The sequence below is a fragment of the Salminus brasiliensis genome, chromosome 5, assembly GCF_030463535.1.
Source record: "Salminus brasiliensis chromosome 5, fSalBra1.hap2, whole genome shotgun sequence".
Lineage (NCBI taxonomy): Eukaryota > Metazoa > Chordata > Actinopteri > Characiformes > Bryconidae > Salminus > Salminus brasiliensis.
Genome location: NC_132882.1, coordinates 38,332,769 through 38,357,769, shown reverse-complemented (window position 1 = coordinate 38,357,769; position 25,001 = coordinate 38,332,769). Strand labels below are relative to the sequence as shown.

General features: G+C 35.3%; 2 protein-coding genes across 12 annotated transcripts in view; one reads left to right on the top strand and one right to left on the bottom strand.

Moving 5' to 3' along the window:
* The window catches only part of ccdc178 (coiled-coil domain containing 178), a 39,200-nt gene extending 22,804 nt beyond the window's left edge, over window positions 1-16,396 (bottom strand). For 4 of the 9 annotated variants that reach the window (XM_072680257.1, XM_072680264.1, XM_072680263.1 and 1 more), the window contains exons 1-14: window positions 15,653-15,942; window positions 12,098-12,168; window positions 11,849-11,890; window positions 11,097-11,197; window positions 9,843-9,901; window positions 9,670-9,755; window positions 9,343-9,534; window positions 8,877-9,097; window positions 6,413-6,555; window positions 4,810-4,963; window positions 4,552-4,635; window positions 3,855-3,991; window positions 2,594-2,777; window positions 183-245 (exon numbers count right to left, since the gene is read on the bottom strand). In XM_072680257.1, the coding sequence (XP_072536358.1) occupies window positions 183-245; window positions 2,594-2,777; window positions 3,855-3,991; window positions 4,552-4,635; window positions 4,810-4,963; window positions 6,413-6,555; window positions 8,877-9,097; window positions 9,343-9,534; window positions 9,670-9,755; window positions 9,843-9,901; window positions 11,097-11,197; window positions 11,849-11,890; window positions 12,098-12,149 (1,518 nt within the window). In that variant the 5' untranslated portion in view covers window positions 12,150-12,168; window positions 15,653-15,942. Of the gene's footprint in view, window positions 1-182; window positions 246-2,593; window positions 2,778-3,854; window positions 3,992-4,551; window positions 4,636-4,809; window positions 4,964-6,412; window positions 6,556-8,876; window positions 9,098-9,342; window positions 9,535-9,669; window positions 9,756-9,842; window positions 9,902-11,096; window positions 11,198-11,848; window positions 11,891-12,097; window positions 12,169-15,652; window positions 15,943-16,266 lie in introns of those variants that run through there. The other 5 variants (XM_072680258.1, XM_072680261.1, XM_072680262.1 and 2 more) reach the window with 5 other exon arrangements.
* The window catches only part of dtna (dystrobrevin, alpha), a 35,120-nt gene continuing 26,262 nt past the window's right edge, over window positions 16,144-25,001 (top strand). Inside the window, exons 1-5 of one of the 3 annotated variants that reach the window (XM_072680270.1) lie at window positions 16,144-16,412; window positions 21,817-21,878; window positions 21,976-22,056; window positions 23,126-23,339; window positions 23,925-24,010. In XM_072680270.1, the coding sequence (XP_072536371.1) occupies window positions 21,818-21,878; window positions 21,976-22,056; window positions 23,126-23,339; window positions 23,925-24,010 (442 nt within the window). In that variant the 5' untranslated portion in view covers window positions 16,144-16,412; window position 21,817. The remainder of the gene's footprint in view (window positions 16,413-21,816; window positions 21,879-21,975; window positions 22,057-23,125; window positions 23,340-23,924; window positions 24,011-25,001) is intronic. The other 2 variants (XM_072680266.1, XM_072680269.1) reach the window with 2 other exon arrangements.

Genomic DNA, 25,001 nt, shown 5'->3' with positions numbered 1-25,001 from the left:
AATGCAGGGCAGAGGTACTCCAGTACTAGGAATGAGGACTCCTACTAAGAAACACTTAGATCCTACAAACCCTAGTATAAGCAGCAGTACTCATAATAATATAGAGATGGACTAAGAATTTGGTAGACCAGCAGTAACACATTTATCAGTATTAATTTTCTTAAAGCAAATATATGACTTACCTTGAGGGCTACCACCTTATTCCTCTCACACATTAGCTGTATCTTGTGTTTGTCTTCTTCTTCCTTATAAACAAAGAAAACTAAGCTGTTTATTAAACAGTACAAGTCTCCACTAATCTACTTTTTTGCTTTTAAGTAATGGAGCATTCTGTACAATCAAGCTTTAAAAATGCAAACATGATGCACAGCCATGCACAACAGTTTGGACAACAAACCGTTCACAATACATGATTTGTTGGTTTTCAACAATTTTCAGGTGAGAATAAGTTAGCTAATTCCCTGTGGTCATTTTTTTGTGCATTTATCTATGTTCAACATTAATTAAGCCAATAAACAGTAAATACAGCGTAGCTACTTGCTACTGAGTAAAAGTTTTAAACTTGTAATACTTGTAAACTTGTAAACTTTATAATGTATTTTCAGCGTGCCTGCAAATTGTCTGCTTATTTTAATACGTTTTCCTCATGCAACAGAGTTTACATGTGTTTTATTGTTTTAACTATAACAGTGTTTTGTGGTCATGGTTCTGCTAGGATTGCTGTATTTATGGTGAAAATTGCAGAAGTCATTTATACATGGGCATGCAAACATTTGGGCATCACTGATCAAAATGTCTGTTACAGTTAATATAGTAATGCACAGAGTAGAAGATTAAAAGTTACACATAAAGCTACATAATTTATTCTTTTCAATATTTTAAGCAAGATCAGTGTATTATGTTTTGTTTTGTACAATTTCAGAGTGGAAAAAAAGAAAGGAGCACCATGCAAGTTTGAATAAACACATTCCACACTACACACACTATACACTCTGCTCCACAAACACACATCACACACACCATGCATTTCACAGCACACACACTGCACACTCCAATCCACACCACAAACACACACCACACACTCCACTTTGTACCACACACACCACCAACATAACACAGTACTAACATAACCACAGCAACCACAAAAAAACAAACAAGCCTAGTTTGCCAGACCGCCATTGGCTGTGTAGAATCATCATAGAATGGCAATTCACCAATGGGGTAGAATTATATGCTCTAATTTTTGGAAAAGGTGCTGTGGTATAAAATCACATTTATTGTTGTTATATATATGTAAAATGTTTTATGTGCCTTTTCATAAGACACTGCCTAGACCTCATGAACATGGCTGTGTCTAACGCTGCTCTAGCAATGCTGGGCAAGGAAGGCAGCCGGCATTATAGCAATGTTTGCATTTACATTTACATTTATGGCATTTAGCAGACGCTCTTATCCAGAGCGACTTACAAGGTTACTCGTATTACAGAGGTGGGCCAATGTAGTGTTAGGAGTCTTGCCCAGGGACTCTTATTGGTGTAGCGCAGCATAGTCACCCAGACCGTGAATCGAACCCTGGTCTCCCACATGGTGTTGTTGTAACACAATGGTAGGTGGTGGTGTTATCTGTTGCACCACACCAACCACTGTCACTGTTGCCCCACGAAAGCACTGCTGGGCGAAGCTGGAGGCCTGGCGTGCTAACACCACAATAGCGATGCTAGGCAAGGCCAGCAGACATTGCGCTAACAGCGCAGTAGCAATACTAGAAATACAATGACACATACATTAATGCCACTGTACGTCCTCATACCTTTTGTGTGTAATATTATTTTGAGCAAGCCGACCCAACTTTAGCTTACCTAAGACGTATTTCCCCTCGGCAGCACACATACTTATAGCTTTGTGACAAATGATGGGGAATTCTAGGTAAGTAGGAGGTCAAAACTTATTTACTTATGTTTTTTGTAATAGTTTTAAACATCAACACAAGCTGTTGATTAACTACTATATTTAAAAGCTTTGAATTGAGCATCATGACTGTTACGTACAAGCACTTTCCCTTTTGTTTGTGTCTGTGTATCTCTCTCATTGCAGTAATGATCCCCAACCCTCCCAAAAGTACTGGATGGAGCAGTCCTATTGGCAATATTTCTCTATATGGACTAGACAAGCTGTGTGTGTGCATTTGTACGTTTGTGTCAGCAATTGGTGCAACTCAAAATAGCTAAAAGCACTCACTAGAAAGGGTATCCACAAACATTTAGAAACATAGTTTATGTGTGATGTGTAGTTCTAAATGGCTCTTTTGTTAATGAAAGCTGTTTTATCTGTTTGTTGGCTGTTACTGAAGTCATGTATAAAAAATACTGCAGTGCTAAGGTGAGTTGAGAGTATAGAATAACAGGGTGGAATACATTATATATATATATATATATATATATATATATATATATATATAAAATACATTATATATATATATATATATATATATATATATATATATATATATATATATATATATATATATATATATATATATATTATACAAATAACTAATAACTACAGAACCAGAATAACCTACAATCTGACTTACCCTATTTCTCTGCTCCTGTTTAAAGGTTTGCTGCTTAAGGATGCCCAAACTGGCCTTGGTCCTTGCATGCTGGGCAGCCCACAGTGACAGGTTACCTTCGGCCTGTTCTCTCTTTTCCTCAATTTGACTGATCTTCTCCAGTATCTGCTCACGGTCCCTTTGCAGCTGCTCCGTTGTCTGTTTGCTACAACAAGTGGATATGGCACATAAAAGTTTAAATAAGTAATGTTCAATAAGTAAGAGCTATCACATCAAGACTGGGGTTTGATTCTCAGTCTGGGTGTTTAATATTCTAAGCAGTATTCCTTTCACCCATTTTCTTCGAAAAAGGCCTCTATTTCAAATTATAGCATGCACTGCTCTACTAAGGTCTATTTACAGAGTTCTGATAATGTTTAGGCTGGGGGACTGTAAACCATGGCAAAACCTTCAGCTGACCAGGTATTTCATTATGGACAGCATCAGCTTTTTTTTTATAGATGTTGTGATGTTTGCTTCATTCTTCCATCTACCAGCATCTACCTATAAGCTATTTGCTATCCTTTAATAGTCTCCTTCTGCTTTGTGGGGATCAGTTATTTAATTTTTTTGAGTGCTAGGCAGCATTGCTTCTGACCGTTAAAGTTAAACAATTTATAAAGATTTGCACCACCTGGCCTATCTTGCCACTGTATAATATTTAATTTAACTAAATATAATTTAACTTAAATTGAGTCTACATATGTTCTTTTGCTGCATGGGAGTGTGAATTTCTCTTTACATTTTGTGGCTTGACATGTTTGTGTCCTGTTTGCTTTTAGTGTATTTACTAACTACAAAATGTACAACTGTGGACTCCAAGCTGTCTGATACAGCTGCTCCTTAGTCCACCATGAATTTGGTCATCGATCATTAGGAGTTTACTTGCTTCCATTAGGTAGGTTGGCTGGCAACAAGCAGCCATGCATCTATAAAGAATGCTTAAAATATAAAAACACTTAATGAATGTCTTAAAAATCCCATTAATAAAAGTGTTCTCTTCAAAAGACATGACAAAGAGTTTACCAAACTAAAAACACTTTGTGAACGCATTTCAGACATTTGATATAATTAGGCATCCACACAACTCCTGAATGACACATATGTCATTTGACACGTGTTAGAGAGCAAACATCTATTCGCTTCAGTTAAGTAGCAGTCAAAGTAATGTTTTCGATTAAAACATAGTTCGACTTTAACAGCATTCAGGACATACAATAGTTGTTAATAAAGGCCTACAAACCTTTGGTGGATCTTTCCTTTATAGTCCTTAATTTCCATGTCATGCTTGTTATTTTCATCACGCAGATGCAGGAGTTCCAAGAACTTCATACTAAAGTTCTCCTCATACTCAGAAAGCTTTGCTTCATTTTCAGACCTCTGACAAATGGCAAGAGATACATGGTTTTGTAGATGCATTCATGTATGCTCAAATATCATATCAAGCAGTGAACAAATGCACACAGATAAAAGTGAGGTTTGATCTTGTTTTTAATACATAAACCCCAAATGCCTAAATGCCTTGTTAAATATAATGTTGGTTTGTAATATGGTGTATTGACATAGACACAGAGAAATATATTATTTGTCAAGGTTTATGCAAGGTTTATGCATATGTAGATGGGGACATACTGTACATACTGAAGCTTACTCAGTGACAGCAAAAAGTCTCTTATTCTTACTTTTCTCTTGTACACTTCCATACAAAGTTTGGAAACATGAGTGTTGTGTTAGAACAAAATGGTGGTGGTTATGAACACTATGAACTGGTAACTGAAAAAAATCATGGGCCTTTCCTGCCCTCCAGAGGACATGTGTAACGACGCTTATAACATGCGTCCCAATGACATAATAATAACCCTCATTTACCTACTCTTAAACAATCACCGGTAACACAGTGCACCTTTTCCTTGTAATTAATATTAAATATATGTACTTACCGTTATTTGGATCTGTTTTTTAAGGTGTTCAATACCAAGATGTTTAATCATGTTACCTTCTTTTTTCGCTCTTAGTTCCACAATCTAAAGGAAATTAATTTTTATTATTAGTGTTTTCGATGAGCAAGGAACCCTTTTTTCCTGTTTATGTAATGGAATTTATAGGTTTCATTGAATATTTATGCAGAATTTCATCGGCTGGTCATTGTAACTCGGGTGATGGGGCAGAATACACAAACATATTATTGCATCACTTACAGAATCATTTATTTTAGCTTCTTGTGCTTCTAGAAAAAAACTCTGCTGGAGCGTGGCATCAAGTTGTTTTTGTTTTAATGCAGCCTTCTTCTTAGTCTCAAGAATTTTGGTGCAGTGAAAGTCCCCATCGGACTTCAGCTCCTGAAGATTAGTGCTAAAAGCAAAAGAGAAGAAAAGAGTTTCTTATTTCACGTCCTAATCTAAATCACTTCTGTCTATGGAGAGCTGGTAAGTGCAAGTATTATAGCTAATATAGTAGTGGTGTTATGGATCGCAAAACTCAGAACACGTTTTCAGAGTCAGGGATTGAATCATTTTTCAGCAAAAAAATAAAAAACATCCCCATACTGCCCCACCAATATGTTTGAATGTTATGCTATTCCTACCACTTTTCATAGTTTTGCCCAGTCACTTTCTAACTGTGTAGTCACAAACAACATCCAGGTCACTCCTGCAAATATTGATCAACACTATGTTTTTCAGTTTGTCCATAATGTGGTTCACTCTTACTATAGTTCAGTAATTCCCTAGAACCCTAAAATGCTTTTGGAAACCTTTTCAGACTGATATATTTCAACAGCTTTTTTCTCCTTGGGTTCATTTAATTCATGGTCTTGTGTGTTTGTTAAAACTTTGTGGCAACAGTAAAACATAAAATCATTCAATATTAGTGTGTTTTACATTCACAGCTATCTGCATTTATGACTGACAATTTTTGGTTAACTAAATTAAGTTAATTGAATGTTGGAATGTTATACCTAACACTACAATATCTGGAATCTGATAAGACTAAATATATTGTATTTTAATTGCTATGAAATGTAATGTTATATAATTCTACAATTTTAAGAGCAAAGCATGCCTTGACAGGTTTAAATGGGACTCCAAACAGACTCTCCAAGGAGACACTTAAAATAATGCTTAGATCCAAGAGTGTCTTTAGAGCCTGGCATTTTAGTGACCCCCACTGCCTTATTTGATGTAATGCAAGTACTGAATGTGTATACTGCAATCTGATTTACTGGGAAAGAATTACTGCAATGTTTTTCATTTTAATCAGTAGTTTCCTACAATGTTTTACAATGTGTTATGATCTTAATAGGCATGTTTTTTCTTAATATAGTATAACCCATTACATTTTAGTTTCAAATGCATATATTGTATATGTATATATTATATGTATATATTTCTATGTAAAATATAACATTACAGATTTGCATTGTAACATGCAAACAAAAGAACAGACAGTGATCTAAACCTTTTTACTTCTTTCTTTTTCTTACTGTGCACCTTTGAGGACTACACTGGAAAAAGTGATTTGAATTTAAATTATTTAAATTGTTACATTGGTTCCACATAAACAAAATGAATTATTTTTTTCATACACATTTAAATCAGTAAAATCACTTTGATAATAGAAAATATAGTCTGTTTTTATTATATTAGTACCTGACAATTTACTACAGTTTATATTATATTTTATATTAATACAATTCAGGAGATGGTCCCTGCCTATCTAGTACATTCAGTAGACACATTATCAACTTTATTGGTATTTTTTATTTGACAATATACTCATCTTGATACTGATTAACTGGCTCACAGTTCATCTTTAAGCTGACTGCGGGCATCCTGGAGCTCATTGGTAAACATTCCTCTTTCTTTATTATGCAGGAGTTCTTCCTTGTCCAGCTCCTGCTGTGCACCTCTCAGCTCCTGGGACAGCTGGGTGAAAACCTCACTAGCCTAAATGAAAATACACAGAACTGTTTTAAGGGGTTTGAGGACAAGCTTCCAGTGTTTAAGATCACTGTCTCTTTACTTCCTACTCGTAAATACAGTAGCATTTACCCATTAATGTATTTTGCATATAGTTTGCTAGATACACAAAGACATATTTAAAGCCACATAGTTTGTGTTTCCAGATAATCTGAAACCAAACCTGATCAATTAGTCACTCCTATTTACATTTGTTACATTTGTTCCATGTCGTGTACACAGGTAATGTCATCAACTAATCATTAAGTAATGTGCTAATTTGCATAATTCTTTTTGCTTTTTTTGTCTTCCAATATATCAAAAAATTTATATTGTATATTAATTTCCTTTTCTAGTTATTTAACTTTTCTTAATGATGGAATGATCTAAATTGTACTGTTCATCCAGAGGTGTTCCACTGATTTTGTCTAAATTCACATTTCTAATGCCATGATTCAAAATCCATAACGCTCTTAAGACAACTGCAAAAAACATTTGTTGCTGAATATGTTATATGCTCCTGGACTATAGTATATGTTATATGTTATACTATAGTATATGTTATATGCTCCTGGACTATAGTATATGTTATATGTTATACTATAGTATATGTTATATGCTCCTGGACTATAGTCCAGGAGCATATAACATATTCAGCAACAAATGTTTTTTGCAGTTGTCTTAAGAGCGTTATGGATTTTGAATCATGGCATTAGAAATGTGAATTTAGACAAAATCAGTGGAACACCTCTGGACTATCAGATCAATCACTGCAGTGTTCACAGATAATGTAATAAAATATGTTAAAATAATTGACTATTCACTCTTTTTGACCATAAAAACAACCAAAAACAAATAGCAGTTTGCTTACAGGGTCACCAATTAAGTGAACACATTTTAAAATGTTAAATCACTCTGCTATAGCTTAATTAGCAGGATAACATTTTGCTCACCCCAAAAAACACATTTATAAACATTTTGACAACAATAACACTACTGAGTACCACAGAGAATAGCTGCTATTCTGACTACTGAGCTTATGTGGCTATTTACTGGACAGACCCAGAATAGATATTTGACATTATACACAGACAGGACATTTTATGACATTGAATTCTAAATCCATAGGCATAAAGCCCCCAAACTCTGGAATAACCTTCCAGATATTGTTCGGGACACACTGTCCCAATCTTCAGGACTAGGCTGAAAACTCACTTGTTTGGTTTAACTTGGCAATTAATGTTTCCCTTTACATAAATGATGCAAATCCAGGGGTTCATAGACACAAGGAATTGTGGTAAACTGAGATGCTGGTGGAGCCATCCTGCCACTTGCATATGATTACTTAGATCTGTGGAGCATATGGATGCCAATGTTTCAGGGTGCTATCTTGTCTGTGTTACCTTCTGGCATTCTCCTTTTAAATAGGCTGATAACATAAGTCATCCGCCACACTCTGATAACTGATGATTCACATTTTCTGTACTCCATTAATCCAAACAGAACTAATTCTACCTTATCTTTTTCCAAGGTAATGACTGCCCATCTGTCTGGCCTGACACTGTTGAAAGTTTGACTGTCAGGCTCTCCTTTTACCTACCTCAGACCCTCCAGCTACTGCTACCTACCTCTGACTAGTTGCCCACCCATCACTACAAACTACATTGAGGTTTAATTGCTGCTATTATTGTTGCTGTTGTTATTATTATTATTATTATTATTATTATTATTATTATTATCTTACCATCACTACTGTGACTATATCAGTACACCTGGGCATAACAACTTATATTGTGGTATGGTGACTTTTTATTAATATAAGTAAAGGTGGTTTTGACTTTGTGAATCTTGTGAGTCTTGGTTCCTCCCAAGGTTTCTTCCTCCAGATTTGAAGAAGTTTTTCTTGCTACTGTCACCCCTGGCTAACTCAACGAGTGGTTTTATGTTTTTATGTTTTATGCCTTATTCATCTTTTGTTGCATTACTGAATTTCTGTAAAGATGATTTGTTTTTATCAGTTGTAAAAAGTAAATATATAAGTAAATAAATTCTATATAATTTGATTTGATACGTTAGTATTTTGTAATACCATCAGAGCAATGTACAAGCTATACAAAATACAACGCAATGTACAAACTTTACAAATCAAAATATACGGTGTGCAAACTGGATCAAACTGGTCAAAGGAAGGTGTCTGAGTTTGGTTGTTTATATAAGTTTTATATATGTTTTCCAAAGTAAGCAAACCTGCTCATGTTTTGTTTACTTTGGAAAACATATAAACAGTAAACAGCAAAGACTGTTCTCACCTCAGCCTGGGCTGATCTAAGCTGCTTCGTCATTTGTCTCTCCAGTTGCAACTTCTCCTTCATGAGTGGGCTATGCTTCCTCAAAAAATCGATTTCCTCAACCAGCTGACGATTCTGCCTCTCTGTGTGGCTCAGGCTGTTTCTCATTTTCTGCATTTCATCTTTCTTTACTTTAAGATGCCTTCTCAGTTCAGTGATGTCTCTGTTGCTGGCCTCATACTCTGAAATGCAACAATAACAGAAAAATGCTCAAATACCATAGCAAACTTAAATTAACAAACACATTTACTGTTTGTAAGTATACTGTTCAAATCATTATAGACATTTACAATTTGGGAACACATTCTTTACAAGTCTCCTGACACTAAATAACACAAAGACATGTGTCAAAAAGCTGTTATTCTATAGATTCCTTAAACATGTAATTACTACAATCATTTTTCATTTCAAAATCATTCACAACTACCATTTTGCACTGCTGCAGCAAAATGCTGCTGTTTCCATTGAAAAAGATTGTTCTGCTTTTTCATTAGTGTCTGCCTTTTGAGTTTTTCTTTTTGCAGTGCCTCCATGCCCTTTTGTCGGTCTGACTCCAGACGCTCTATAAGCATCATGGCCTTTTGCAAGACACCAGCTACCTTTTTGCATTTGTCATTTTCTAAAGTGAATAGAACAGAATGGATTAACATAAACAATTGCCATTCAGAACCAATATATCTGTATAATTTGTTTACCTTACTAAATTATGTTTTTACAGTATTTAATGTACAAAATGTTAGAAAAATAAACATACCATCATTACTCTGCAGACAAAGGTCAGTGCCTTCAGTACACAGCTTAGTCTGTTTTATTGGTACTTCAGAATGTACAGAATTAAACCTAAGAATATAAAATAAAAACAAACAAACCAATAATGATGTGATACAATAGTTATAGGCTTAATGATTTTGATAAGAAATTACATACCTCCTGGTGTTGTCATTTAGTTTTTTTCCCTCAGAATAATCATGTTGATTATTAGTCCCCTATAACAGAAGAACTAGATCCATTAAATTCTGTATTGAATATTGTATTTCAATTTTCCGAGTTATCTATAGCTAGATATCTAAAGTTGCTAACTGCATTTTGTCTCCTTAAAAACAGAGGTTTGTGTGGGTGTGGACTTTTACTGGCTGCTTAAAGAAGAATGTGTATATAAAACATTTAAATTCCTGTCAAATTATAGATAAAATTTCTACGGTAAAAATATATCCAGTCTACAGAAATCACGCGCTGAAAACCTAATTTCTAAAACATCACATGACAAAGCTAAAACTAGTTTAATAATAAAATTAAAATAAGAGTAAAATATATGCACTATGACAAATGTGGGATTTTTGCACTGGAAACATCAGCAGCACAAGGATAATTTGTATTTATTTTTTATCATTAATGTTTAAAACAGTCTGGCCAGAGGAGGATGGGTCCCCCTTGTGAGTCTTGGTTCCTCCCAAGGTTTCTTCCTCCAGCTCTGAGGGAGTTTTTCCTTGCCACTGTCGCCGTTGGCTTGCTCACGGGGGTCTTTGACGCTTCATGTTATTCCTTCTTTCTTCTCTGTCTCTGTTCTTTATTAAGTACTAATTATGTAAAGCTGCTTTGTGACGACAACAGTTGTAAAAAGCGCTATACAAATAAATTTGACTTGACTTGACTTGACTATTTCAGCATTTATGTTTTATGAACAGTCACAAACAGAATGAACCACAGAGGAGCTCAAAAAGACAGAAATGTTGTAGTAAGAGGCATCAGTCTTATATTTACAACTAAAATACCAAATACCAAAATATAAAATAAGATCATTATTTTATCTCTAGCCATAGCGATGTCTTTGCAGAGCTTAAGACATCCACATTTTTGCACAGGACACGCTGATATTTTTTATGGACATCAAGCTGAGGTTGTGTTTACTACTTCTCAATTTAAAAAATGAAAAAAGTGGCCAAAGGTGAATTAGTTTTTGGGTGATACTGTAGAATCCTATTCTAATGCTTAAACTGTTCTCATTTACTACTAGTAAAATTTCTAATTTTGTACTAAATTCATATTGATTTCAGAGACTGTTTTTGTTCCAGTGATTCAGTACACATATACATTCTTTGTGAAATTTAGAATACATTGCTGCTTCTGGTGGTTCCAAGTTAACGTGGACACTCAAGGTTACAGGTGCATGTTTTAAGATACCTGTTGGCACCTGCTGTTCTCTAGATGTTTCTTCAGTTCTTTAATGTGCCATATTGCTTTCTTTGCACATGGTGATGGACTGTTTGTCAGCATACCCTGATCTGCCAAAAAAAAAAACAACAACAAAGAAAAGAAAGAATAAAAATGTTGTTTTTGTCATTGCTGTCTCTTCTGTTCTGTTTTTTACTATGCCTGTTTCAGTTGTTTGTCTAGCCTGCCCTTGTTTTGCCCTGCCATATGCTTTCTTTCATCCTTTCTTGTGTATATATACCCCTGTGTTTCAAGCTTGCCATTGTCTGTCCTTGCATGTAGTGCACGTGTTTGTTTTTCCTGTACTCAACATGTTCTTGTCAGTTAGCGGTTTGTCCATTCAGTGTTTAGTTGTTACCTTGCTTGATTCATGTTCCTAAGTGCATCTTGTCATTGTCTTGTTGTTACCATGCTCAGTTTATGCAGTTATGTTTATCTAGTCAGTGTATCATTGTTACCTCGCTCAGTTTATGCAGTTATGTTTATCTAGTCAGTGTCTCATTGTTACCTCCCTCAGTTTATGTCTTTATGTGTGTCTAGTCAAGGTCTAGTGGTTTACGTCCTAGAGTTCATTCTTGTTAGGTTTTTCTTGTCTAAGTCTGGTCATTGCATCGTTCAGTTTATGTTCTTGGGTTTGTCTGGTTAGTGTTCATAAGTCCCCTAGTTCTTCATTCTTTGTATACTGTCTTGCCTCCATTCCACATATCTGTGAATAAAACTACCTGCGAGTACATCAACTCCTGCCTCCTGCCACAGCAAGCCACCTGACAGAAAAAAAGATATATACAATTCTCTTACCAGTTTTTTTTTAAGTGTTAAAAGTAGATACGTATGAAGATATTAATGGATAATAAACAAACTAAAATTTAAATCACAATAAATATAAACAGTACTATAATATACAATAAATACTATGAAAATACTATACAACTTTTAACACTTTATGAAACTGTGTTTAAATCAGAACGTACCTTGTACGCTGCCTTCCTCTAATGGAAGTTTTAATAGTTCAGTGTCAGACATTGTACAAATGCATCAAAATCTGGAGAAAAAAAATATGTATACGTAAATATGTAGTTATACTGACTGCATGGTAAACTTTTTGTATTCGTATTTTGCCTATTATTGTTCATAGTTCTTTTTCTTCGCCCCTAAATCCAGCTGCTGGGTTAACAACTATGGCACAGTAACAACCCAGCCAATGAGTTAATTATCAGCATAACCTAACAGCACCTGAGGAAATGAAATCGGTTAAACAGCATTTCCTTGGTTAGTTAACATTTAAAAATATAGATATTTTTCGCTTACTATGATGTGTATTATTTCAGTTATAAACAATATTATAGTTATCATACTTTCCACTGTTTCACTGGAGGGTCACTTGATGTTATAGCACATATATATTATAGCTATATTTGTCAATTAATACATTTCTAAATAGATATTAGTGATAGGTGATATACCAGTTCAGTAAAATATTGAATTACTTACATACTGTAATATTATTACATAACAACAAAAAGCGCAGAATGAAATTTAGCACCGCATCACAAACTTGCTGTCTAAAAACTTAATAAACACTGCCTACTCATGCAGTTTTTGAAGTCAGGAAGGTACAGAGTAATGTCTAAATCAAATGTTTGTTTAAAATGATGCCTGCTAAGGTACCTTCAGCTTGACAATTTGTGAAGGCAGCTAATGATACATCTGCATATCTTAGCTTTGACCCTCTGGGTTAAGTCCGACTCAAGGAAGAGTAACATGGCAGAAGCAAGCAGCAATTTATACACATGTAAATTTGCTCTCCCTTAATATTTTATTTTGGATGAGAAATTGCGAGTGTAATAATGTAATAATTAATTTTGCAATTTTGCAACCTTAATGTCTAAAGATTTTTTATTTGTTACGCCACCAACTGTTATGACGTATTGCTGCCCTCAAAGTGCTCTCAAACGCGATTCAGTTGTAGGTAGTGCTACTCTCATCACAATGCTGCCTACAGACTTATAGGATAGCACAGGCAGCAAGGCATTGATGCAACTGCCTTCCGTTTCGTACACAGCCAGACGGCTAGCAAAAATATCTATGGGCTAACATGGCATGACATTTTCTCTGTCCCCTGATACTTAATTGAATCCATCTTGCCCTGCACATGCTGCAGGTTCTTAGTGCCATAGCAAAGCAGTCCTAGATCATCACTGAGCTACCGCCATGCATCACTGTATTCAAGTGTTCTTTCAGCATTATGCCTTATTCTTACCCCTCTAGACATACCGCTGACCCATAGGCCTGAAAAGTTTGTTTAATCACACCACAGAACAGACTTTTTGTGTTTTTTGGTCAGTAGAGGTGTACGGACATGGAGACACTTAGCGTTTAGCATGTGCCCTATTGTGCAACCCTCACTCAAGGGTTTTTGACCATCTGCATCCTCAGGAATCTGGTGGCAGCCCGTGGTGGCCTCTTTCTGCCATATCCAGGTAATGTAGCCAGTGTCTCTTTAACTTTAAACTAGTGAACTTTGCCTTCAACTGCAACATTCAGTGCCTGTGGTATCTTTATCATTTTTCTTGTTTGTGTAATGCCTGACCACTAGCCAGTCCACATATTTGATGCTTTGATGATTTTATTTGATAATTTGCCACCTGATTTACATGTGTGCTATTATAAGGCACTCAGGGGGTTAAATAATTCTGAAACTGTAGGAATTAAAAGTTATATAGTTGTATTGAATTTGGAGAGATTCTCCTACAACATTGTCACAGTATTTATGTGTTTATTTTCTTCCTTGTGAGAAGAGGTGTTTTTTTTATTAATCATTATTTTTTTATCATTGCACCCAAAATCCAAAGGTTGTGTGTTTTTAGTACCACTTAGTTTCTGCATTCACAAATTTATGTTTACATAAATTTAAAGTAGATATTGTTTTAAACCCAAAATCCAATGATTGTGTGACATCAGTTGCACCTAGATTCCTCAATTCATAGTTACTTTTTGTGTTGTGTGTGTTGTGGTTGAAATGCCATTAAAATTCTAATTTTTGAAAATTATTTTAGCAGGGATTGCTTTGATTTCAAATTTTCAAACTTTGAGCCTCAAGTTCCAGTTCCAGTGTTATAGCTATGTGTGGTTGAAATGCAATTCCAGTTTTTAATATTCAATACCATTTCAACTGCATTACATACCTTTGGACTCGCTCTTTTTTTTATTTCTAAAGGATTTCAACCACAAGACAAAAAAAATTAAGATGGTTTTGTATTATATACTAAATCTCGTGGTTGAAAATCTTTTAGAAATAAGAAAAGTGCAAATCCAAAGGTACGTAATGCAGTTGAAATGGTATTGAATATTAAAAACTAGAATTGCATTTCCTCAAGGAACTACAACAGTGCTTGAAACGTGGTAAGTTCTTGTTAAGGGGTGTTTTGCTAGGTGGTTGCTATAGTGTCCCAGGTGGTTGCTATAGTGTCCCTGGTGGGTGCTATGGTGTTGCTAGGTGTTTGCTAATGTGTCGCAGGTGTTTGCTAAGGTGTCCCAGGTGGTTGCTATGGAGTTGCTAGGTGGTTGCTATGGTGTCCCAGGTGGTTGTTATGTTGTTGCTAGGTAGTTGCTAAGGTGTTGCTAGGTGGTTGATATAGTGCCACAGGTGGTTGCTATGGTGTTGCTAGGTGTGCTGCTGCTGTTGTGCATTAGGCTGTGAGCATGTGAGACATTGGGCTCTGTGAGTCTGTGTGGTGCGTGAGAGTGTGAATTTAAGCTATCAGTTAGAATTCAAATGTCAACATCTCATCAATGCATTTCTATGGGAGATTTTTATTTTTTTCACTTAAATTTATTAAAAACGATAAATCGGATCAACTCCAAAATTACATAGCAGGTTGACCATGGTTGTAACCAACTAAATTCCAGATCTTTACGAACATATGACATATGTATTGCATCACATCAGCAACGCAAAGCTAGTGGACCATTATTGGCACACAATTTTCAGTTGGTTTTAGAAATAGTATAGCACTAACTAGACGGCCTCATACTTGCCACACTGCGTATTTGCGTATTTATTTCCAATAGAAGGAAAATGTATACACTGTAGTGTGATTAAAAACTGTTGTACTGGATAAGAGCGTCTGTTAAATGCCTTAAATGTAATGTAGCTAGCTAACGTAAAAACCAAATGTCAGACCGTTAACATTTACGGTATTTAGCTGACGTTTTTATCCAGAGCGACTTACAAGGTTACTCGTCTTACAGAGGTGAGTCAGTGTAGTTTTAGGAGTCTTGCCCAAGAACTCTATCTAGCTAATTGGTGTAGCAGAGCATAGTCACCCAGACCAGGAATCGAACCCCTGGTCTTCCACATTGTGTAGAAGCACACTGGCAGGTAGCTAGCTAGTAGTTTTAACTGTTGCGCTACACCAGCCACGATATACTGATGATATCAAAAGGCCAATCCCTAACTACATAGCACTTATATCGCTCATAAATTGAATGTTTTGAGCTTATTTAGGATTAGCTAGCTAACTTACCTGTTTAGGTCCAAATACGGGTGATGGTAATGTTTATTTGTCTCTCGAGTTCTAGGTTCCTAAGCAACAAGCACGCAAACAAAAGCACAAGCAGAAGCTAGTTAGCTAGCTACCTAATAAACAATAGCTACATGCTGAAGAAAATGTAAGGCATCCATGGAAAAAAAAACAGTAAAAAGTTAAATACAAGTAAACAACTCTGTCTCAAAACATTTACAAATGAACTTTCCAGCGAAAAGGTAACTAGCACAAGCTAGCTAAGTTGACTGGGCTGCGCTGCGCAAAACGTTTGCTGCTCGCCCCCTTTAACGCGCGCATAAAACTGCGCAAACAGTTTTAAATACCCACAAAACACACGTTTATAAACATATGTTATTTCTAAGGGGATGCGAAACAATTTCGGAAACGTGTCTGGCATTAAACTGATCATGTCTGAATTCTAAATGTCAGTTCAGGTTCAAATAGGTTTTTAATCACGCTACGTGAACCCATGTATTATAAACACAGCCTGCGCACAGCCCCGTGGAGAAATTCCGCATTACGTCATTGAAACAGACCTTGCCGTGATAGGCAAGAGAAAAACCGATCTGAATTTGGTTACAGCTCGTACTTACATCTGTAGTATGCTGGAAACGACGACAAAGTAGTTTCATATTAATGACATGCACTGTTATTGTGCCTGCAGACACTGGGGACACCACAGTTAGCTACCGGCTGCAAACAACCATCCCTTTTTTTGCAGTGATGCCGTGGAGGGCTGGTGAGTAGCAAGTGCAAGCGGAATCCTAACGTTAGCTGTGCTACCACTGTGCTAGCTAAGCCTGACAAAAAAGGAGAGTTTGATTGTCTGGTTTGCTTGTAGCTCTTATACAAAGTGTTTATGACTGTCAATGTCAAACTAACACATTTCATCGCAGTGCTCTTTTACATGTGGCACAAGAGAGGACCAGCATCTCAGAATATCTCTTTAAAAACAGCACAATAATCACGTCACGTGGTTCTAATAAACATTTCATTGGAATGTCATTTTCTGTTTGTCAATGACATGTTAGATTTGATTATTTGGTGGCTTTCAGATGGAAACATACAGTTCTTTGGTAAAATATGCTGATGCTGTTATTATTGTACTCGTGATCATTACATTACATTAACACTGCTATGTGAACACGTAAACTTAGCAACATTACTGTTACAGTTACAACGTTACAGTTTCTGTAATTCGTCCGTTAACTTGTTCGGTTCATTACAGTCACAGCACTCCCTACAGAAACATCAGTGAATTGCCAGGTTGCATGAACTCTTGATTTGTCAGCATCTAAGCATCTGAGGTTATTCGGTATGCTGGCAGCCCACGCAAAGTAATTCTCAGTGATTAATTAAAACACCCATTTGATTAGTAATGCTCTTTGTAACCAGAAATGTTTGACTGAGGTGCAGGAAAGTTGATGTCTAATATGTAAAATGTTTTATTTATAAGGGTTTATTTATAATGGTTTTATTAAGTGGATTTTCACTAGCGTGGAAGCAGCATTTTAAAACAAGTCAGAGCAGTACATTTCAGCAGGAGCTATGGTAAGTGAACACCATACTTAATGGGGCCCATTTCCCATAAGAATTTTACCATTATCATCATAACTGGTGGAGAGAGTTATCAGTGTGATGCTCACACTATCCTTATAAATTATCTTTGAAAACAATTCTACATACAGTAGACTTGTTGTAACTATAGAGAAGTTTAACTTCTAAGTTATGTCTTAAGGGCGGATTCATAGAACACTAGAGGGCACTCACAAGAGTCCAAAAATTAATGAAGCTTTTGTTTCCCATTGTTATGATCAAGAAACAAATAAGACGCAAAATGGCTGGTGGTGCAGGCAATAACTTGGTGCAGAGAGGCACAAGTGTAAGAATGGGTTAAGTTAGAAGGAACACATTATCAAAAATGTGGTTTGGCTAGCTGCAGTGATTTTCAGGCAGACCAGCTCCTTTCCCCCCCTAAAGAGCAGAGTGTGCTTGTCAGTGATTCTCTGTGGGGCTGTTTACTCATGTGTGAGCTTCTATGGAGTGTTTATGTTGGCAATAAATTTAGCAAGTCTGATGTTTTGAAACAATAATCTGCTGCAGGGCATCTGAATGTATTTCAAACAATAGTCACAAAATACAATAAAATAACATAGCATGTTTAACTAATACATTAATTTATTATAATAATATACAACATTATATAATATATTCAAATCAAAGTAAATAATTATATGATTTTTCCATTGATAATGATGTTTCAACAGTGTGATTTACATTTACAACAATGGGTGTACCATGGATTTATAACAGTGTCTATTTTATGCTGAGTAAGTTCTTTATACTGTTAAGTTCTCGTTAAAGTTTCAGTTATTACATCATTCTTTTGCCAAAATTGAAAGATGTTTGCCCTTGAAAGACTACAAACATGTATACCATTTGAACCTTTTAGCTCCATTTAGTCTCATTTATCTAGGACTTCTGCCTGCCCTCTAGTAGTCTTGTTCGTTTCATTTCATAGAATGAATGAGCTGGACAGGCTCCCTATAAAGTAGTTTTGGTAACTACTTTTTTAGAGACAGTGAATACCTGTTTGCAAAGAACGCTTGCATTTCTTTCCATAAATTACAGTAATTATTACCTTGCCATTGCACTGTAAACTTTTTATTTCATTAACTCTGTACATTTCGCTAGTGTAAAAGGAGAGATGCTTTTGGAGCGTCCAGAGACATAGCAACTGTGGCTGGAGCTAGGGGAGGCAAGTAGGGCAAGAATGTAGGCTTCACTCATTTGAAGTTAAAGATAGGGGCAGCACAGGCTGGAGCCTGACAGTTTCTAATTTCAGGGAGCCACTCTCGCCTCACTGCACTGCTTTTGTTGTGGTGGTGGGCCTATTGAGAAGCAAAGGGAGCGTCTATAGCAGGAGCGACATTACAGTCTGCAAACCTTTAGTGGTGACACAGTGTACATATAAGAGTGAGGTGGACCATGGTGCTCTCTGAAGGGTATGTATTCACACACTTTGAAAATCATTGCCACATTTTACTATTGTCTGTGTCTTTTGTGTCATGTTGTTTGACTTCACTGCAAAGTCAGGTGTCCAATCGCTAATGGGCACATTTGCTATGTTGAGTTTAAGCTTGCCATGATTACTAAGGAAATTCAGTTACTTACTTCTAACAAAAAACATTAATTACAATTTGCCTTCCTGGTGAATCCGCAGTGATTCCCTAGCATTTTGTATCAATTTGCATCTCTTTTAGTAAGAAACTCGGATAAACACATTTTATTGTATTTTATTCTAGTTTTCTAGTTTTTCCAATGTTTTGTTATTTTTTGTACAGAGTATCATTCATTGACATTCATTTATTTCTTGTTTTCATGGATTGGGGGCAGCACATTCTTTGAACTTAATCATGCATTTCAAACTGAGCACTGATGAGAATAATAGGCTTGGATAAGTACAATCTGTGAGATTGCCAGATCCCATATCTTTGTTTCTCTCTGTTACTTTAATCCATGTGTTGGTCTGTGATCATTTGGATTGGCTTCTCTCAAAGCAGTTAGTAGCAAGGAGTGCATTGTAATAAAAAAAAAAGCTTTTTGAATTCACAATACATATTGTTGGTGTTAATTATATAAACATTCTGTTAATTAAATATACTCCCAAATGTTTAATATTTTATATTTTATTTATATTATACAAAGTTACATTAGGACTGCACAGTATAACAATTACAGTTTTTTTTATCTTAGCATCTTGACCAATCACAGTTCAGTGGAAGCTCTAATGAATAAGAGTATTCAGTTAATCAGTTGCTGCAATCTGATCTGCTACATGTGTCTATATTATGCAGGGTTTTTCCACAAAGCAGTGGTCTTGGTAAGTGTCACATGAATATGCTATAGTAAGTAAGTAATAATATGCAAAACAACCTAGTGAATGGTCTTCAACTATGGTGTAAGACAAATCTTTTTGGATTCAATTTAAATCAAGGACTCATGTAAAAGGGCATAGTGGCTCAAGTTGAAATACTAACAGAATAACCAAAAGAGAGAAACATTAATATGCTATTTGAAATAAAACAAACTGTCTTCTTGTCTTCCCATAACATTTTTGACAATGAAATGGAGTGTGCCAGCAAAGCTCTTGTAGCTGACAATAGACTAAAATAGATTTTTTTTCTGTCAATAGTGTTCTCCCAGGAGAAGGCACACTTGAATGCTGGGTTAATTTCTCCTGCAGTTGTTCTGTGTTTGTGTTATTTCAAGCTGGAAGGACATGTATAACATATAAGTCACAGCTATTTATAGCCTAGTTCAATGTTCTCTGACCAAAGCTCAAGTCCAGTATACTACATTAACAGTGTTTGCCTAGGCATCTAGCATATCAGCTACAGATGATTTGAACATCATTAGAGACGATTTAAGGTGCCGGTTGTATTTAAACCTCAGACATTTAGTTTTGTTTGCTCTTGATTGTTGTAGTGAGTTGTATCACCATAGTGAGATCCAAGTGACTGCACAAGTTTAAATGTAATGGGAGGTATGCCAAGTTGGAAACCATGCTGTCAAAAAAAAGCAAAAAATTCAACACAAAATGCCACTTTTAATGACTACTGCAGAATTATTTAACCACTTCATAACAAGCATCTTTAATATTTTGTAGAACACCCTTTTGCTGTTATGACCTGCTGCAAACATGATGCATAGCCAGACACCAGCTTCTGGAAGCATTCCTTCCAGATTGGTAGATTGCAAACAGCTGAAAACCTTTTACCAAAACCTGTTTGCAATGGTAGTTGAATTTTGATTGCAAAAAGTTAACTCAAAACGACACATTTCTTTTAATACATTGATGATATTTATGTTGTAGATTTTGAGTTTTTTAATGTTTAGAACATTTAATTTTAACTTCATTAGTCCACATGATTTGTTTACAAAATGCATCAGGTTTATTAAATGTTTCTTTGAAAACTTCTGATGCTTTGTGGTGAGGGTGCAAGGACGTTTATATCAATGACCATGAATCAGTGTCATATTTGTACAGGTGTTACTGCATATCTTGTTAATGGCCATTTCTTCTTGCCAATTATAATACAAACTAGGTCTCTGTATGCTTCAATTGTTTCCCTTATCAGAATGCTAGGCAGCTACTTGTAGAAGCCTATGGCTGCTGATTTTTGGGAGTAGTTTTGAGGAGTCTTTGGAGCTTTGAAATTTAAATCACCTGGCCCTTTATGATGATGCTTTTGAACAAACAATAGCTCTTCTAAGCAAATTAAGGTCTGAGACAGTGATTAGTTATCTGAGAGCTCAAGTCTTTTGGGATGCAAAAATATTTACAATTTCCCTTTCATTGATCATGTTCTTAATCTCTCACTGTTTTCACTTTTGGATTTGAAATGACTGAAAATAAGTATAAGTATATACAGATATTCTGTCTTTTAACATATTTTATTTTAACTCATGAAATCATGATGGATTGAATGAAAACTGTCTGTCTTTTTGGGTGTGTGGGATCACATTGAACATGCTTACATTTATTTTACTGCTTAACATCTGTTCAAATTAAATGAAAAGAACCTTTTTTTTTGTTTTGTTTTTTTCATAATTCAATACTTGTACTGAACCAAGTTTAAACCTAAACTTGTGTACCATTAAACCTCTAGTTGGTACAGGGGAAATACTTTTCCCTAAGAGGCTTGTTCTTTTTCCATATACTGCTTCTTGGTAATACTTTTTTTGCACAGTAACATAGTACTGCCATTTATTTATTTCATTGCTGCATAAAATACTACCTTCACTACACAACCTTACTTACAGTGAGTGCTGGGCAATAAAATCTATAACAATGCAACATTTTAATTTTAGCTGTATTTATGGATAAAACACATAATGTCCTAAAAAGCAAATCTAAATCTAGATAAATCTAAATAATAAATGTTCCCTTTTTAAAAATGCTTTGTGTCTAGTTAATATTTACAGTACTGAATAGTTATACCTTTGTGTAATTTTAAGACAACAGAAAAAAGAAAGCCCTGTCAAAGCAGGCTGTTTCAAGTTAAGATGTTCTTTTAGCATAGAGTACCAGCACTCAGGTTTCATCACTTTATTAATGTAGGCTTGGCTTAATTTTTCAGAATGATTGAGGAGAACAGCAGCTGCACTATGGCAGACAGAAGACAACTCTTTGCCGAGATGCGTAAGTGGCAATGCATATCTTCTATTCTATATCTAACAATTTAAACACATTTACTGATTTACTACACTATTTAAAAGGATACTTTTTTAACTTCCAGGTGCCCTGGAGTTGGATTCAATCAGATTATCAACTTACAGAACAGCTTGCAAGCTAAGATTTGTTCAGAAAAGGTGTAATTGTGAGTATGCATAGGAGTAACCACTTATTAAATGATCAAATATATAGCATCTCAAATAAAATGTTCACAGTTAATTTGTTTACAGTTGCGCTGCTCTGTGCAAAGTTCCCTTTTGTAAAATGAAAATAGTAGATATGCAATTTTCTAGTAAAGCAAAGGTTAGGACACCCCAAAAAATATTGCCACTTAATATGGCTAAAATTAGACTCAGGCGCATCACATCATCTATTAGAACATGATTGGAGAATATTTTGGAGGATACTGTCTTATTTAAATCTCAGACATTTAGTTTGGTTTACTTTTAAATGTTGAAATGAGTGGTATCACCATGGCAAGAAGGTTGTACAGTAGATGGATATGAGTCCAGGAAGTGATTTTTAAAAGATCTATTATTAGAAATCAGCTATTGCACTGTCTGGAAAATAATGTACAAGCGTAGAACATTTAAAACGACTGCCAACATGACAAGCGACCCAAGAGCAGACCACAAGATGCATAAGTAGTATCCAGCATTCCTAAAATGTCATCGCTGGAACTACAGGTATCTCTTGCCACAGTTGATGTACATGCATCTGACATCAGAGAGAGACTGCAGAGAGATTGATAAGGTGTCCTAACGTTTCATCATCAGTAGAAATTGGTATCTTGTTTCATTTTGTTTTTTAAATAAATAATAACAAAGTGAATGTTTTATTGCTGCTGTGACGCTGATGCAGTTACACTTGTCTATAGACACTGTTTGAAAGAAGAGAAAATATGTCCTTATTTCTTCATTCTTAATACAGATCTAAAATTTAGGTTGTCCTAACTTTTTCACATGACTGTATCTGTTGCCACCACTGTAGTGTTACACTTTATTCTTGCACTTGCGGTATGGCCACCAAAACAGAGCCTAAAGCCTGCTATTAAACAATTATTAGCTTGCTCTTAGCAAAACATTAGCATTCACATATTTATCCATCCTTCTCTTAATTGTGTAAAATGTGTAATAGATGTGACAGTGGGCAGTTCTGATATTTGTAACCTTACAATATAGTTACCAGAATGGATCTAACTTCTCTGCTCACAGTGCACTTGGTGGATATCTGGAATGTTATTGAAGCATTCAGGGAGAATGGCCTCAACACCATGGACCTCAACACAGAGTTCACTGTGGCTCGACTTGAAGCAATATTGTCTACCATCTTTCACCAGCTGAACAAGCGTATGCCCACCACACACCAGATTAGTGTGGAGCAATCCACCTTGCTATTGCTTAACTTCTTGTTGGCTGCATATGACCCGTGAGTTGTATATGAAAAACTAGTGCCACATTTAAAATATATATATATATAAACTGTTAAAATATGTGGATACAGTGATTTGTATTCAGCATTTCCCATACTGAACTGCACCAAATCCAATTTAATAATTAAATGTATAGGTATGTAGGTGTTGTATAATTACCCAGAGAATATTCTCAGAGAAGCAAATTGTTAGTAAAGTGTAACATAATTTATCACCATTACAAATGTGAAGCAAGAAGGGTGTCTTTACTTGAGTGGTACTAGCCAAAGAGTAACCTTGGTAACTGGTAATCATCACAAGATTGTGAAACAGATACCCTAAAATGTCAATTTGTAGATTTAAAAATAAAATACCAGTTACTAATAAAATAAAATACTCCACTGAAGTATGTTGTGTGCTTGTGGGAATATGAAAAACGTGAGTGAGTGAGATTAGGCTGAGTGAGCCGGGGTGTTTTGGGGTGAAGGCCAGTAGTGTTTTAGCTCTGCCAAGTTAGAAGAAACCTGTAAATAGATCCACAGTTGCTCTTGTTTCAAATTGAATATTGAATGTATCATTTTACTGAAAACTTTCTCTTGCAGGGACAGTAAAGGCAACATTTCAGTATTTGTTGTAAAGATGGCCATTGCTACATTATGTGGGGGGAAGATTTTGGACAAATTAAGATGTAAGCTCCACCTTGAATTTTACCTTTACACTAATTTTCCTTAAAGTAATGTTGATTGATGATAACTTAAACTGAGGTGCTAAATGTTCCCTTTTTGTCATAATTTGATAATGTCATTTTCATGAAAGCCATTTTCAGTTATTATCCAGGACCTTGACCTTGTCTAGCATCTAGTCAAAATACTGGCAGATGCTTGGCCATTGAACTTTCTCTCATAACTTTGCTCTTACGTTCTTAATAATTATTCATAACCATTTAAAAGCAGAAGCAGTGTGGGCACCCTTAGACAGTTTTTTAGTAACACTTTCCTTGGCAGATATCACAGATTGCAAAAGCTTTTGCAGCTAGCTAGGAGTCTTTCTTGCAAAAAGTTTCTAGTTCTAAAATAAAATTTATAATTGTAATATTTTTTATAGTTTATACCATTTTATTACCACATACCATATTATTTTATTTGATTTTATCTATCATGAAATGCTTAAACATGTGGCTGAAATCAACAGCTTAGACCAGCAAGAATTCCATGTTAGTCTAAAATTGTCTAAACTGATTTATGCTGGTTTGGTTTGCAGTATTTGAAAAGGTTTTGTCTAGTCAGTGAGGGTATATAAAAGTAAGCATATTGTGATCAACACTGTTAGTACAATATAAACAGAAAGAGCAGTCACATTACCATTAAGTCAGCTAATCTACATAGATGTTGGGGCAGTGTTCTTACCTACAAATGAGAGAATATTTACTGCCGGAAGGCATAATATACATTGAACAGTTATTGACAAGTTATTATTTTGCTGGTTGCGAAATGCTACTGCTTTGTTCTCCAAACATTCCATTTTATGTCATCAGTCCACAACACAACGAAATGCCTCTGGTTTATATATATATATATATATATATATATATATATATATATATATATATATATATATATATATATATATTGTATACTTTAGCGGTTACTAATGATGCCACAGGTAAATTCTGATGAATT